The 14,988-nt window shown below is 43.7% G+C and overlaps 1 protein-coding gene across 1 annotated transcript; it reads left to right on the top strand.

Moving 5' to 3' along the window:
* Window positions 1–863: 863 nt before the first annotated feature.
* Window positions 864–14,036, top strand: LOC118417450 (ubiquitin carboxyl-terminal hydrolase CYLD-like). Its single transcript, XM_035823012.1, has 16 exons — window positions 864–1,629; window positions 2,373–2,708; window positions 3,837–3,963; window positions 4,842–4,916; window positions 5,732–5,956; window positions 6,406–6,576; window positions 7,081–7,265; window positions 7,731–7,890; window positions 9,953–10,211; window positions 10,615–10,706; window positions 11,149–11,215; window positions 11,661–11,793; window positions 12,207–12,315; window positions 12,719–12,846; window positions 13,265–13,481; window positions 13,791–14,036. The coding sequence occupies exons 1-16, from the start codon at window positions 1,162–1,164 to the stop codon at window positions 13,970–13,972; spliced, it is 2,934 nt and encodes a 977-aa protein (XP_035678905.1). The 5' UTR covers window positions 864–1,161; the 3' UTR covers window positions 13,973–14,036.
* Window positions 14,037–14,988: the final 952 nt, after the last annotated feature.

Genomic DNA, 14,988 nt, shown 5'->3' with positions numbered 1-14,988 from the left:
CGCATGGTGGCGCTTTCAGCGGACCACAGAAGAAATGCACCTGACTCACCCGAAACTGTGGGAAAGTACCCAGTGCTAAATGCGTGCATTACGAAACTTATCAGCAGTATCATGGTGTCTCAAATTACGTCTCCAAGTTGACTGAAAATGTTTAGGGACAAATAAGTGGACCGAAACTAGACCGGGCATGAACGAATCTAACCGTTATGGTCCTATCCAAGTTTCACACCACTTAAGTTTCGGTGACACACCGAAACCAACGTTCCCCCTTGCAAATTTCCACTCCCATGACAATTGCTGATACGCCCAGGAAAAAAACTGTTACATCTTTGTGTAGTTGATTTGTATGTTGATGAAAAGTGCAAGTCACAACCTGTAGCGTCATGACGCCTTTCCTTTCCTTTGTTCTGTTGTGTAATATGACCCAACGCCATGAAATCCCCCTTTTTCATACTTTGGATTTTAGCTTTAGGAAAAATCGCGTCATAACAGATGGTCTTTATCTGTCTTTCGACATGTACATGTAATGAAAAGTAGCTTTTTTTGTCTGATTAAAGCTTGATTAAAGTGACAATATCTGGATGTCGTTGAACGGTTCGTCCAAAGAATGGTTGATCTGGCATGGTTGTATAAGTTATGTATCGTGTTTGCATGTGTTTGCAAGTCCTGTTTTAAAACTTAACAGAAGCAAACAGATATTATAAAGGGTTTATTGCAGTATTTGTCCTTTCTTGATGAAGAACAAGTGCTCTAGTCTAGTTAGCAACTCAAAGATGTGGAAAACTTGAGTCTTTGTGCAGGCCAGTTTCGGTGCGTCGATGACTGAGTAAGGGGAATCCCCTACACGTCATAGCAAAGTACAAGTATTTCGTGGTCCGACGAGGAAGCACTCCCGAAAATTCCAGGTGACTCAGGGTCACACTTAGAGAAGATCTAGTCGTACCTGGCGCTAACATAACAAAGTTTGACAGGAGTCCTTGCCTGTCTTTGCTTTTAGTTGTGAGATTTGTAGTCGAGACACACACATTCAGCCCACCATGACGTCATCACAGGTCGTTCGGTGATTTCCAGACGCCATCTTGGTTCGTGGGATTGGGATGATCGAAAGTTTGCTGCTGAAAACGTTCAAGGTTTGTAGTTTAGAGGGTTCAGCGACAAACCATGGATAACAGGAGCGGCGGACAGAAGTATATACTTCTGAAGGACCACACAGTCAAGACTAAGTCCAGCCGTTTGAGCTCGCTATCCTTGCATCACCACAGAGACCAACAGACGCAGTCCTTACCGGGGTCCCTGTTCGAGGCTATCGAGGACCCAGATACAGCGAGGAACGGGAAGAAAATCACGCTACGATCTTTAGAAAACCACAACCTGATTCTAGAGTGTCCCACTAAGGATGTTGCCGCCATCTCAGCACAGGAGGCGGAGTTACTTATCGCCATACCTACGTGTAAAGACAGGTTTGTGCTGTACGAGGATAAGGACCGTTTGGAGGAGGGGCTGCAGATAAACGTGAACTCAGTGGTGGAAGTGTCCATACAAGGCGTGCCCACAGACGTACCCGGCATCGTCAGATACAGGGGCAACGTGCCGGGATTCTCCGGGATCACATTCGGGGTGGAATTATTGGTGAGTTCCTGTAATAATCGCCAATTTTCATCGCTAAGGACTTTGCCCCCCTCCCCACAGCGTTCGATTTCTTTTTAGTTTACCTTTGTACTTTTTGTGTTGTTACGCACTATCGTATTCAACTGTCGTTTTTCTTTGACCTTTAAAAGAATGGGATAAAAAATGTTTTCTCCTTCCTTATTGCGATGTGAAGCTATTTTAGGAATGTAACGCCTGGAATTGCAGACAAGTTGTTAATGTTATGTATGAGGAATTGTTGTGGACATGCTGGGACCAGTTTTGCGAGTTGGTGACCCTTGAACAGTTTTGGGATTCCCCTGACGCCATCTCACGTGAACAGGAACTGTTCTCATCTGGTACACAGGAACTGATACCAACTATTCATTTGTTTGTACCCTATATATATAACTTATTCAAAGAAACATACACTGTATTTGATATTTGAAACACTGGGGAATCAAAATCTAGGAAGTTCCCATTTCCCATGTCTAACTTTTAGTTTTAAAGGTACCACTTCAGAGCCCCCACATTGCGATGACACTGAAAGTGAAATACAACCAGAGAACTGATGGTCAGGTATTTAAACTTCTTGGCATCTGTCCAGCCATTCTTGAACCATTGCCAGAATCAGTTTATCTTTCTACAGTTTTTCTCAAAACAACTTTCAAGGGTAAATATTCCGTAATGTTGTTAGTATATTTATATTCACACCTTTGTTTTTCTGCATGTCCTTTCCACAACAGGATTCCAAAGGAAAAGGCACGAGTGACGGCACGTTTAGAAGAAAACGATTCTTTAATTGCCCGGAAGACTGCGGGGTTTTTGTAGCCCTAAACAAATTACGACTACGGCGGGATGAGCATCTACGAGACCTTCCGAACAGCGCGTCTAAGAAAACGAACGTCTCAAAAGCCGTTCCCCTTAGCGAGAAGGAACTGTCTGAGCTGCCGGTGAAAGTTGGCATGAGGGTGTTCATATTTACAGAAGTGAACGGGAAGGAGAGCCAAGAAGGGGGCGTGGTGAAGTATGTGGGGAAACTGCTGAAGCACGGAGGAGATATATATGTCGGAATTGAACTGGTGAGTATAACTATAAGGATGAGAAACATATTGTCACTTCTGGATTTAGAAAGGTATTTATTGAAAGCAAATTTAAGACCATGTCTATCAAACTGTTGGACATGGAACAGGGAGGTAGGGAGGTAGGGAGTTTTCCGGGCAGCCTTCGTAACCCCTGCTGCACCTATTGGGTCAGTTAGTTGAGTCACTCTTACCATACGGTAGTGATCAATTGGGCTTGTCTCAATCATGATGTTTCTGACCTAGGGAGAAGAGATGCTGTTGCAGTTACAATGTAACCCGTAACCTTGGAGTGGTCTTCTGGTCACACCGTCACACCCTGAAATGACCTTCAGGTCTTGTTACTTGACCATTTAGTTAAAAAAAGACATCACAAAGAAAAACAGCGTTTTTTTGTTGTCTGCTCTATCAACAGAAGAAATGATTTCAGAATTTTCATGATTCTAGGCAGGCCTTGGGCAAAGAGAGAAGTGATTTTATTTTGGGGGAAGAAATAGTTTTTTCTCTCAGATAGTCAGACTCTATTTACAGATTAGCTTGCCTGGATGCCAGACTGTTTCCAGGACCTACACACACAGGCCAGCTCCTCAGCTCTAGCTGTAAGGCCAATATACCCGAAGGAAATTTGCACCTCAGTTAGACTCTGATACAATATATAGATGTTATTGGGTTTGGGGTCTGGCATTCAGGCTACAGATCATTAGCATGATTTTTAAAGAGCTGAGAATCATAAGATTAAATCGATGTAGATCAATCCATACAACTGGATGAGATCAGGAGATTACTTTCAGACATTTTGAGTGACATCCATCACTTTTCTTCAGTGCACTAGAATGAACTGGCAGGGTAATTCCATGCTAGTACATGAGCTGCAACTGGAAAAAGATGAATCAATCTCTTCAACTGTGCGTAAGGAGCTCCAGACATTTTGATTGACACCCATTACTCTTCACTGTCACAAGAGTGAACTAGCAGAACAAGTCAATACTTGTACATCTAAATCTTGTCTTGAAATCTTCGGAAATGCTAGGTGCATGTCCTGGAGATTCTAACCCGGAAACTTGGCTTTTTGCATGGTGAATCAATACCAGTACATAAGATATAACAGATACGTTGTTGTGCTGACAGGATAACCCAGTAGGAAACGGCTCGGGTGTGTACGAGGGGGAGAGGTTGTTCCATGCCAGGAAGGACCATGCAGCGCTGGTACCGCTAGGAGGAGCCATACCCGCCGAGTGTATGGCATCTGATGAAGGTACAGGGCAGATGGTTGGGAGGGAGGGAGGTAATGAGCGAGGGAGGGAAAGAGAGAGGGAGTGAATGAGGGAGTGAGAGAGAGATGGAAGGTATGAGTGTGCACACTTGTGCCACTGAGAGGGGCCATACCGGCTGAGTGTATGGCATCTGATGAAGGTACAGGGCAGATGGTTGGGAGGGAGGGAGGTAATGAGCGAGGGAGGGAAAGAGAGAGGGAGTGAATGAGGGAGTGAGAGAGAGATGGAAGGTATGAGTGTGCACACTTGTGCCACTGAGAGGGGCCATACCGGCTGAGTGTATGGCATCTGATGAAGGTACAGGGCAGATGGTTGGGAGGGAGGGAGGTAATGAGCGAGGGAGGGAAAGAGAGAGGGAGTGAATGAGGGAGTGAGAGAGAGATGGAAGGTATGAGTGTGCACACTTGTACCACTGAGAGGGGCCATACCGGCTGAGTGTATGGCATGTGATGAAGGTACAGGAAGTGAAGGAGGGAGGGAAGGAGAGAGAGAGAGAGAAAGAGAGAGAAGGAAGAAAGGAAGGAATGAGCTTGTGCTATTGCCTCTGGAAAGGGCCATACCGGCTGAATGTATGGCAGCTCATAGATGTACGGGGCAGATGGGAAGGTGTGAATGAGAGAGGAAATAAATGAGTTGGGAGTAAATGAGAGATAGAGTAAATGAGGGGTAAATAAGAGAGGAATTGATGGAGGATTTATATGTGGTTAAGATTAAGAACAAAAGTGCTAGATTTGCCAAAGTCATGCTCTTTTTTTAGCAATACAGATGTATGTAATAATATTGTATGTAAACTTTAACATTCTAAACACACTAAATTTGCCTTAACTTGACTTAACATTGATACTTACTCCTTTAGTAGAAGATAAACACAAGAAGACCCACAGAAATGGGAGCTACAATGGCACAGATGGACATTACAACAGTGGAAGACAAGGTACAGCTATTGAATTAAATAACTTTATCTTTAGTACTGCTTCCTTCATTTTTGAATTTGGAATAATTTTTCTGCATGTCGTAGGCAGATGAATATTGTTTCTGATATACAAATATTAACTTGATCTTAGATAAGGTCTTGCAGTGAAATATGTTGGTCATTATTGACCATGATAAAATCCTAAAATCCTTACATTATTGGCTGTGGCTAAACAGTCCTGAATGCCAGTCTCTGCCACAAAAGGCACATCTGTAAGCTGACTCAGGTCTGTTGCTGAGTTCTTTGTGTGGATCCTTTCCTTTCCTTTATTGATTCACAACATAGCCGACATACACTTTTCTTCTGTCCTGGGTATCAGTCTCCTCAACTTGCAGTAAACTTTCACCTTTCACCTCTGACCTCTGCCCCCAGGTGCAGCAGGTGGGAGTGACTCCAACCCTATCCGGTTCCTTGGGGAGAAACTTTCTCCAGGAGCAGGCAGAGCTCCTCAACTTGCATTGAACTTTCACCTCTCCCCTCTGCCTCCAAGTGAAACTTTCTCCAGGAGGAGGCAGAACTCAACTTACAGTGAACTTTCACCTTTCCCCTCTCCCCCCAGGTGAAACGTTCTCCAGGAGCAGGCAGAACTCAACTTACAGTGAACTTTAACCTTTCCCCTCTCCCCCCAGGTGAAACGTTCTCCAGGAGCAGGCAGAACTCAACTTACAGTGAACTTTCACCTTTCCCCTCTCCCCCCAGGTGAAACGTTCTCCAGGAGCAGGCAGAACTGAACTTACAGTAAACTTTCACCTCTCACCTTTCCCCTCTGCCCCCAGGTGCCACAGGTGGGAGTGACTCCATCCCCTCCGGATCCCTGGGGAGAAACTTTCTCCAGGAGCAGGCGGAACTCCTCAACAGGTACTCCAAGTCTGCCGAGAGGTCCGTACAACACGAGGCTTCCGATGGAATCCGGCGGAAGGGCGCGCCGGGGAGACTCAGCCCGAGTCTGCGGGCGCGAGAAAATAACTTCCACCAACCAGGGATTAGACATCCACCCATAGGTACTTGTTTGTTTGTTTGTTTACTTGTGTTCTTTTTCAATCTGATGAGGGTGAGCCAACATGTTTTGCCTTTGTTACAAAACAATAGAAAATCCCATATGCTGACCAGTTGAAATTATGGCCTATGGGCCCAAATCACAGTGTAGGCTAAGGGATACAAGTCATAGTATAGGTGCCCCTATGCTCAACTGTACATTTGAGAATCCTAAACCTTGTTCATTTTGATGTAAATTGGCTAGAAACTACTTAGTGTGCAGAATATACTTTCCACTATGCTTATGCTACAACTTCCTCTAAAAAAGATTGTTTCCCTTTTTACATCCTTAGTCACATTGCTTTTGTTGTTCCAGGGCTGTGACTACAGCTAAAGAACATGTGAATCTCACACTTACACATGTTCAAATAATCTAACCAGTGGCCATCTTATGTTTAACCTTTAACCTTTCCAGGTGGATCAGAGCTCCTTGCTACCGACGGCTGTGAGTCAGGATTAACGGGCATGGTCTCCCGGGGCAACCCGACGGAGGCGGTTATACCCCCCATGGACGGTTTCTTCCCCCGTGACTCCCCCAACAGGAGCCCCAGTAGGGACAGGCAGAAATATGAACCTCTCGTACCAGGTATGGATTTTTCTAGTACAGAAGAGGGGAGAGTCTCATTTTTAGGGTAATATTTGAAATTTGATGTAAAAATGGTGTTTTCTGTATTTTATATTCCTTAATTTGCTCATTAACCATCACCAAAAGGTTTGAATGTACAGTTCTCCAGACGGGTAGCAGAAGCAAATATAGAGTGAACTACATGTACTACCTGGATGGTACCCAGGCTGGAAATTTTGTGCATGATAGTTGAAAATCTGTGGATATATTCATCAAAGATAGATAGGACAAGTAGTTTTTTTACTTGAATAGGAAGCAGGCTGAATAAAAATTATAACTGGAAACTGTGACTCCACTGCCCACCTAAAATAAAAGTCTATGGTTGGCAAGTTTTTTTAGGGTCAGTCGGGAAACAGGAAACACAGCATATTTTTCCTAGGTCTTGCCAAGACTCATACCTCCGATAACAACTTTCACTTCGTTTGCCAAGACACACAGATCTAATAACAACTTTCACTTCCCCAGGAGCGGCCGGCGGGATCTCCTCCCCTCCCGACACCCTGGAGAGAAGAGCGGGGGTCGTTGACCCCACCCTGGAGGTGGGAGACATGGTGGAGGTGCTGGGCACCCCGCCGCGCTACGGGGTCATCAAGTGGGTCGGCAACCTGCCGGATATCAAGAACGAGAGACTCGTGGCCGGGATAGAACTGGTGGGGCTCTGTTTTGTTTTTAAATTATTCTTTTTATTGATGATGAAAAACATAATTTTACAGAGCGAAAATCATGGCAAACATACAAAATGAAGACACACACGAGTAACAACAGAACTGAAACCGAACTTAGTCCTAAGATCTGAGAACAAAGGGACAGTCACTATAATTGCAAAATGTCGAGAGGACCCCTATCATTGTCAACAGATATTGTGCTAGAAGATATCAGTGAAAGCTTGAAGATTGTATGCAGAACGGAAACAGTTATCCAGAGGGTTCCATAGTTTGACAGTCCAAGGAAAGGAAATGTTTTGTGCTATAATAGTACAATAAATTGTTGTTTTTTTCTTTTCTTTTGACCACGCCTCTGTTTCCTTTTTGTCTTGTATACACACTTCCTTCCTGTCATTCTTCCTTGAGACAAATTCTTAATAAGTAGCTAACAAACTCCTTTGATTTCTTCAGGACGAGGAGTTGGAGGCCTGCACGGACGGCACGTTTAAGGAGAAACGATACTTCACCTGCCCTGCGAAGCGCGGCCTGTTCGTGTTTCTGGATAAGTGTGCCCGAGACCAGCGGTTTGAGGTACCCAGACCTGACGAGCCGCCGCCCTCGCCGTCTGTAGGTGCGTACATTTCCACAGGACTCTGGTTTTTGCTTACAACTGAAATAAAATCCTGGTGCAAGTTGACAAAGTAGCTAACCTCTGAAATAGATTTTCTATCGAATTACTGTAATTCCTGATTTTTTCACTGTAATGTTATGTTCACGGTTTTCACAGTGAAGACTGTAACGTGAACTTATCATTACCGATAAAAAATAACTCACAGACTTTTTTCATGCACACTTGTCTCGACAGTGAACATTTAGTTCCGAGAACAAGTTCAATTTTCTCAGACCGTGAAAATTTGGTACCGTGAAGATAAAGTGAATTACAGTATAATCACCTTAATTCCCCCCAAAAAAACAGGTAGTATGACATACACTCAGCACAAAAAGTTTGGAATATCAACTTCGGTTGATCATATTTATGTTGTTTCTGCATCAATTTCAATATATTATATATCTATAGAAAGCTTGCATGATTTTCTTTCCAATGGTATCAAACTCATTATCATTGTTAACTCATGGAACATACAATAGGCCTGCTAACGTGAGTGGGTCACGAAAAAAAGTGCCCAAATTCCCCCGTTTCTGTTCAAAACTGTATCGTCCGGTTCAACCGTTGTTATGGCCGCGGGTGACAATGATTCAATATCAATCCTTTTATCACCTAACGTTTGGTATACAGAACATCCCAGTTTCTTTTTAGCATATCTGAGTAGAGTATTTTATGAGTGTAAATTCATGGAACGAGCACCAGGCCCGCTTACGTACAGGGGGTCCTAAAGATGAAGTACCAAAATCACCCTACTAAAGTCAATCACTCCATGCTGCTCATTTTCTTCCGTCAGTATTTATTGAATTGTGAATGAAGGCAAATTGAATAAACAGGACATGTCAATCAAAGCTACTATTAATCTTTATTCAAGCAAAAAATCTGAACCATGGCAAGAGGTGATCGATCGAGTGCTAGCCATAAGCCGTAGGAAGGCTATTCCACCCTAAGACTGTGCTCCAGCATCCAATGGTCCTTGCTCTGTGTGGACTGGTGTTGTAATCTTGCAAAATGGCATTTAGTATTGAAGAGGTAGAATGTTGCCTGGAATGATGACGAGTCTTATTTACCCTATGGTGGTTATACCACCCCACACTATGACGCTGCCTCCACCACCAAATGCCGAAAGTTACTCTTGCCTTGTCAGCGTGCGGTTCTCCTTGCCGCATCCACGCTTTGATTCTGCCATCCAACTATCGAAAGGGCAGATGAACTCTACTCAAGTGTACTAAAACCTTGTATGTTCCGTATACAAAATGTGAGGTGAAAAGAGGATTGATTGAACCAGTGACACACGCGCCAATATCAACAGGACGATGCAGCGTTGAACAGAAATAGGGGAATTTGGGCACTTTTTTTTCGTGGCCCACTCACGGAAGCAGGCCTTGTGCTCGTTTCATGTGTTAACAATCATAATAAGTTTGATACCATAGGAAAGAAAATCACACAAGCTTTCTATTGATATATAATACATCGAAATTGATGCATAAATAACAGAAATATGATATACCAAAGTTGATATTCCAAACTTTTTGTGCCGAGTGTACTTTTCATGTATTGAAGGACTTTCAATTATGATGTCTATTAACACAATACAGGTTTAGTAGGGATTTGCTATGATTGATATCTTAAGGCTTCACATCTGATGTAAATACAGTAAAAAGTGACATTTGATGCGTTTGAAATGTGCCTCTTTGAATTGAAAATGCACATTGGAAACATATGATAACCATAACTGTTCCCATCCAGCCTACAGATCACAAAAATGTTAGAAACTTTCAATCTTTTAATCTACTTTTAAATTATATATCTATTAACACAATACACAACATGATAGAAATGGAATTGTAGTATACGTTTATCCTCTTCATCCATTATGATTGATGTTAGATGTTGATGTTATGACTTTATATGTAGTATATATCCAGTAAAAGTTTTGAAAATTTTGGGAGTGACCCTCCGTATGGAAAGTGACCAATGTAAAATGGACAATGAAAATGAACCATATTGTTTCCCCCTCCCCCCCCAGCCTTTGGAAACTACAACGCCCCCACCATCCAGGACGACACCCTGCCCCCCGAGTCGCTGACCCATGACCTGGTGGGGAAGGCAAAGGGCATCCAAGGTCACCACAACTCCTGCTACCTGGACGCCACGCTGTACAGCATGTTCGCTTTCTCCAGTGTGTTCGACGTGTTGCTACACCGGCCAACCAGCCGAGACGACCTGCCACAGTACGGGGATGTACAGAGACTTCTGAGGGAGAATATTGTCAACCCGCTCAGAGTGTAAGTCTGCTGTTGTACTGTATCATCTCAGACATATCCACACACACATCCAGACACACACACCAGCTGAGACGAGCTGCCGCAGTATGGGGATGTGCAGAGACTACTAAAAGAGAACATTGTCAACCCGCTCAGAGTGTAACTTATAGTTTATCATCTCAGACACACACACACACACACAAACACTTGTCCACACAGACACACACACACTAAGCTGACTGTTACAGTGTATCATCTCAGATTTGGCTCGGAGTGCTGAGGTGAGGATGGGATTTTTTTTGGAACAAAAAACAGTCAATACTGATGAACAGCTCAGGCCCGTTCATTTTCCTGATATGTAACCCACGATGTTGTTTTATACCCCGTGATGTTGGTTTATAACCCCTGATGTTACCTTCCCCAGTGAAGGGTTTGTGCGAGCAGACCAGACGCTGAAGCTACGGCAGCTTCTGGACCAGCTGGGCTCCATCCCCGGGCTTCTCTCCGAGGAGAAGGGTCAGTTTTGTGTTCTTACAGTTTACTTCACTCACTTTAAGACAAAACTGGTTATAATAACATCGCTTGAACACTTTCCCATATTTGCCAAGTACGTTGCCATGATTATAGTTGTTGTTTACATCCGGGGTATTCAATAACTGATGCCAACTAGGACATCAGCAGATTGGATTATTAATTGATATAGAAGATCAAATTACTGAAAATATGTACATTTATCTTTTGCCAAACACATGCTTTTTGCCCATTACTATTTCACTGTGACATCATCACGTTTTCAAGTCTTCCTGTGATAATGAGCAAAGTTCACCTATATTTAGTTTCAACTATGGAAACATTGAAAGCTTAAGTCCCATTTTGTTTCCACTATAGAAAGTGATTGAGTGTATTGAAACATTTCGAGCTTTAGTCCAGTGGTTAGAGTGTTCTTTTGTTTTCACAGATCCTGAAGAATTTCTAACAACCATGCTTAAAGACGTCTTCAAGGCAGACCCGTTCCTTAAGATCAGGTAAGCAGCCGCAGTTCTGAAAAGAAGCATGATCTAATTATTTCCTCCCGAGCAGGCTCTACGAGTCAGTCTTTTTTTGCTTAGAATGTCCTTTTTTCTAATGGCATATCAGGTCTAATGGTAGTCAGTGTCTTGTTCTGTCCTTGTTCAATTAGAACTGATATGCCATCAAAAGAAAAACGTAATTTCTTGGTTCTCAGATTTTACTGTAATGATAAATGTTTATATAAAACTGGCAAAGTAAATTCCCAAAGTATACGTAATACAGAAATTTTTGCTCTGTTTTCTAACTTTTCCATTTCATCAGCACCAAAAATACTGTTTGCAGTTAGCTGTGCATCTGTACCCACCTAAACATGATACCCAACCAAACTGTGTCGTTCAGTAGTACCTAGTATAATGAAAATGAAAATAATGGCACTGGTATCCTGCTGTTCCCCTACAGGTCTGGGACCAACAAGCAGGAAGACTGCTACTTCTACCAGCTGTTTGTGGAGAAGGATGAAAAGGTGTTAGTGCCAACAGTGCAGCAGCTACTGGAGCAGTCCTGTCTAGCAACAGACATCAAAATCACAGAGGTAAGCCCTAAGTTAGCACCAACATCAACATCACAGAGGAAAACGCTATGATAGTTCCAACATCAAAATCACAGAGGTTAGGTCAACTCCTCAAAAAGTTTCCCTTAGTGTCCGATTAGAACTTCTTGAGGCCAAACAAAGTTGCATACCAATTAGAAGGTATTCTAGGGACTAGAGGACATTTGCAGATATGTCAGGCAGAATTAAGTAGTCTTGTGGTGGAAAATTTTGTAGATCCTTGACACAGTCGGTCCTGTCATCTTGAAGGTAAAATTCCTTTGGAAAAAAATTATATGCTGAATCTGATTGCCTTTAAGACAATTTGAAGCTTTTGAAGGAGTGTTATTTAAGAGACCATCAAATACAACTATAGAAAATATTTAATTACAATATATAACTATCTATTCCCTCAGATGCCCAGCTGTTTGCTAGTCCAGATGCCGCGGTTCGGCAGAGACTTTAAGATCTACGACCGGGTCATCCCCAGCCTGACTCTGGACATCACGGACTTACTGGAGAATGGTGAGGGGGACAGACTTAACTTATCGTGTCATGTTGGGAATGGTTTGGGCATGGTTTGGGGCAGGGCTGTCTTCAGCTTTTAATCTTTTTCCGTCCCACCCATTGTTTGGGGGCCCACATTGTTAATCTACTTCTGTCCTTTTAAGCATACATTTTTACCAGTCTCGTTTTATGAAGCTCCGATTTTTTGGGATGGACAGTGAAATTTTTTTTTGGCCCAACAGGCAGATTTCCGTCCTGGGTCCCGGAGACAGCCCTAGTTTGGGGCCATTTTTGCGTTGACAGTAGCCTGGAGTATATTGCTGTCAATAGTGAATTGTTAAGTGGCTACTCACCAAGAGAACAAAACTCAGAGTGTTTTTGTTCATGCGTGAGTGTTGAATGTTTGTTCCTGTCCCCACAGTTCCTCGAGAGTGCACCATGTGTGGCAGCTGTGGCGAGGTGGAGTGTAGAGACTGCTACATGGAGAAGGTGTTCTTCCAGAACAACACCAGCCACATCGTCACCTACTGCAACATTTGTAACCTGCAGGTAAGGTGCCTAGTTACTGCTGATGGTCTTCAGTGGAGACAGGGTTCTCACTACGATTTTTTTCACAGCGTAGGGGTCGTCTTAGCACCGCAAAACGCTTGGCAAGAAGTGCAGGTTTGAGGCTTTTAGGGGGGTCTGTGGGCTGTAGAGTAAAATTTTGGCATGATAAGGGCACCTGTGAGGGGACTTACTGTAATTCTGTTAACAAGCAATTTGAAGGACTTTTTTGGTCAGTTTAGAGTAGCATATCATTATTTTTCATATTTGATTAGACTGTTCCAAGTAAATGACAGCAAAGTACCACTGCACTAGTTGAAAAGTAGCATAGTGGTCCTCATTTTAGCTTGGTGGTTGCAAATTATAGCATAGTGGCCCATACACTAAAATGCACTCGCTTGAACCCTGCTACTTATTCCAGAGCCATAAGAAGAGGCGGGGGCACAAGCCGACGCCCATCCAGGTCCCGGAGTCCTTCCGAAGGAGGCACGACCAGAATGGTTTCCCGGTGCCGCGCATGACCATGGACCTGTTCGCCGTGGTGTGCATCCAGACCAGCCACTACGTGGCCTTCGTCAAGTGCGGGAACGAGCCCGACGCGCCCTGGGTCTTCTTCGACAGCATGGCAGACAGAATAGGTGAGTGAAAAGGCTGAAATTACATACATGCAAGGCTGGAAATTCCTTTTGGGGAACAATTTTACTGATGCTTTAATTTCAAGATCATTCTGTATGCTGGTGTACCTCGACCCTATAGCATACAAAAATATCTTGGTGCATTGGTGCACGCACAGTCAAAAATTACTGCACAGATTCAATTATGGTATTCAATTATGCGTATTTGGAGTATAGTATGGTGGCCTATTAGGCAAAAATTCACTAGGTAGGATCCTGAAACTTTGTTACTCTCGCAGGACATTCTAAACAGAAAATATTATCATTTTTCAGGTGAGCAGAACGGGTACAACATCCCTGAGGTGAGCGAGATCCCCGACCTGAAGCAGTGGCTGGAGGACGAGGAGGCCATCACCAAGCAGACGGACAAGGAGCTTCCCGAGCACGTGCGCAGACTGCTGTGCGACTCCTACATCTGCATGTACCAGAACAGAGATGTGGCCATGTATAAGTGATGTGCGGCACACCAGACATACGCTACACTGCAGCAGGTAGCTGCAGTTTGACTGTTGGCTTTTTGCTCCCGCTTACAGCTCCCGCAACCAACAGTCGCAGACTGGTACGTTGAAGCAAAGGAACAAATCGCCGAATAAACGTGTCTGGTAATTCTGTTCTCCCTATTAGCCTGTTTATGCTACTGTCACAACTACGCCGGTGGCCTGTCAGGGGATGTAGCCCCTGCCCGGGTCTGAAGCCAGTAGACTGCCAGATGCTGCAGGGGTAGTCTGTGTAACTACTGTAAATGTATTAAAGTTTGCAGGGATTTAATTTTGCGGTAGTGAGAAAAAGAACTTTTCCATGGAAAAATGTTCGCGGTGGTCTTAAGTTCGCGGTGAAGCAGCCACCGCGAAAACTGCAAACATTGAGCCACCGCAAAAGTTTCTGCATTTACAGTAACACAAACTCTGCTGTCAATGGCTGTAACTGGCCCCTCCCCGCAGAGGAGACTGGCTGGATGTTGGTCAGGCTGCTATAAGCGAGATTTAATCAGACTACCGCAGGGGCACCTATTGGTATTTTCATGATTGTGCCACATCCGAAAATAAACCGTGCCCGAATATAGCCTGGTACCAGCAAGGTGTCCTACAGAGCCATGTACAGGGGTCACACCCAAAAATGCAATAGAACAGCCCGTGAACTACCCAACGTGGCCCCTTTTTTCCAATTGCGACCATAGCATCTCACAAGCAAACCCAGCCTACGTCCACGGGGAAGACTGGAAGCCAGATTCGTAAACATTCAAGGTGTTACTCGTTAGTGAACCTCTGTATGTGCAAGCTGTACAGTACTTTTCTATGGTGAGGTGAGTCAGGTCTGGGAAGAGATTATATCTGTTGGGTGCAAGGTATCATTGTAAAGAGAATGATAAATGTCTTGATAGTTTTTTGTGATAGTTTTTTTGGTGAGCAGTGTCCACATGGATACGTTGATTCCCATAATATGTTAAATGTTCTCCTAATACTGGAAAAGA

The sequence above is a fragment of the Branchiostoma floridae genome, chromosome 6 (assembly GCF_000003815.2).
Source record: "Branchiostoma floridae strain S238N-H82 chromosome 6, Bfl_VNyyK, whole genome shotgun sequence".
NCBI classification, from domain to species: domain Eukaryota; kingdom Metazoa; phylum Chordata; class Leptocardii; order Amphioxiformes; family Branchiostomatidae; genus Branchiostoma; species Branchiostoma floridae.
Note: the sequence above shows the minus strand (reverse complement) of the source record. Positions and strands in the feature narration are given on the sequence as shown.

Excerpts from the sequence above, each read along its gene's own strand:
- LOC118417450 (XM_035823012.1), top strand. The coding sequence starts at position 1,162 with ATGGATAACAGGAGCGGCGGACAGAAGTATATACTTCTGAAGGACCAC. Across the intron at positions 7,266-7,730 it reads TCGTGGCCGGGATAGAACTG|GACGAGGAGTTGGAGGCCTG; the intron begins GTGGGGCTCTGT and ends TGATTTCTTCAG. Across the intron at positions 11,216-11,660 it reads GACCCGTTCCTTAAGATCAG|GTCTGGGACCAACAAGCAGG; the intron begins GTAAGCAGCCGC and ends GTTCCCCTACAG.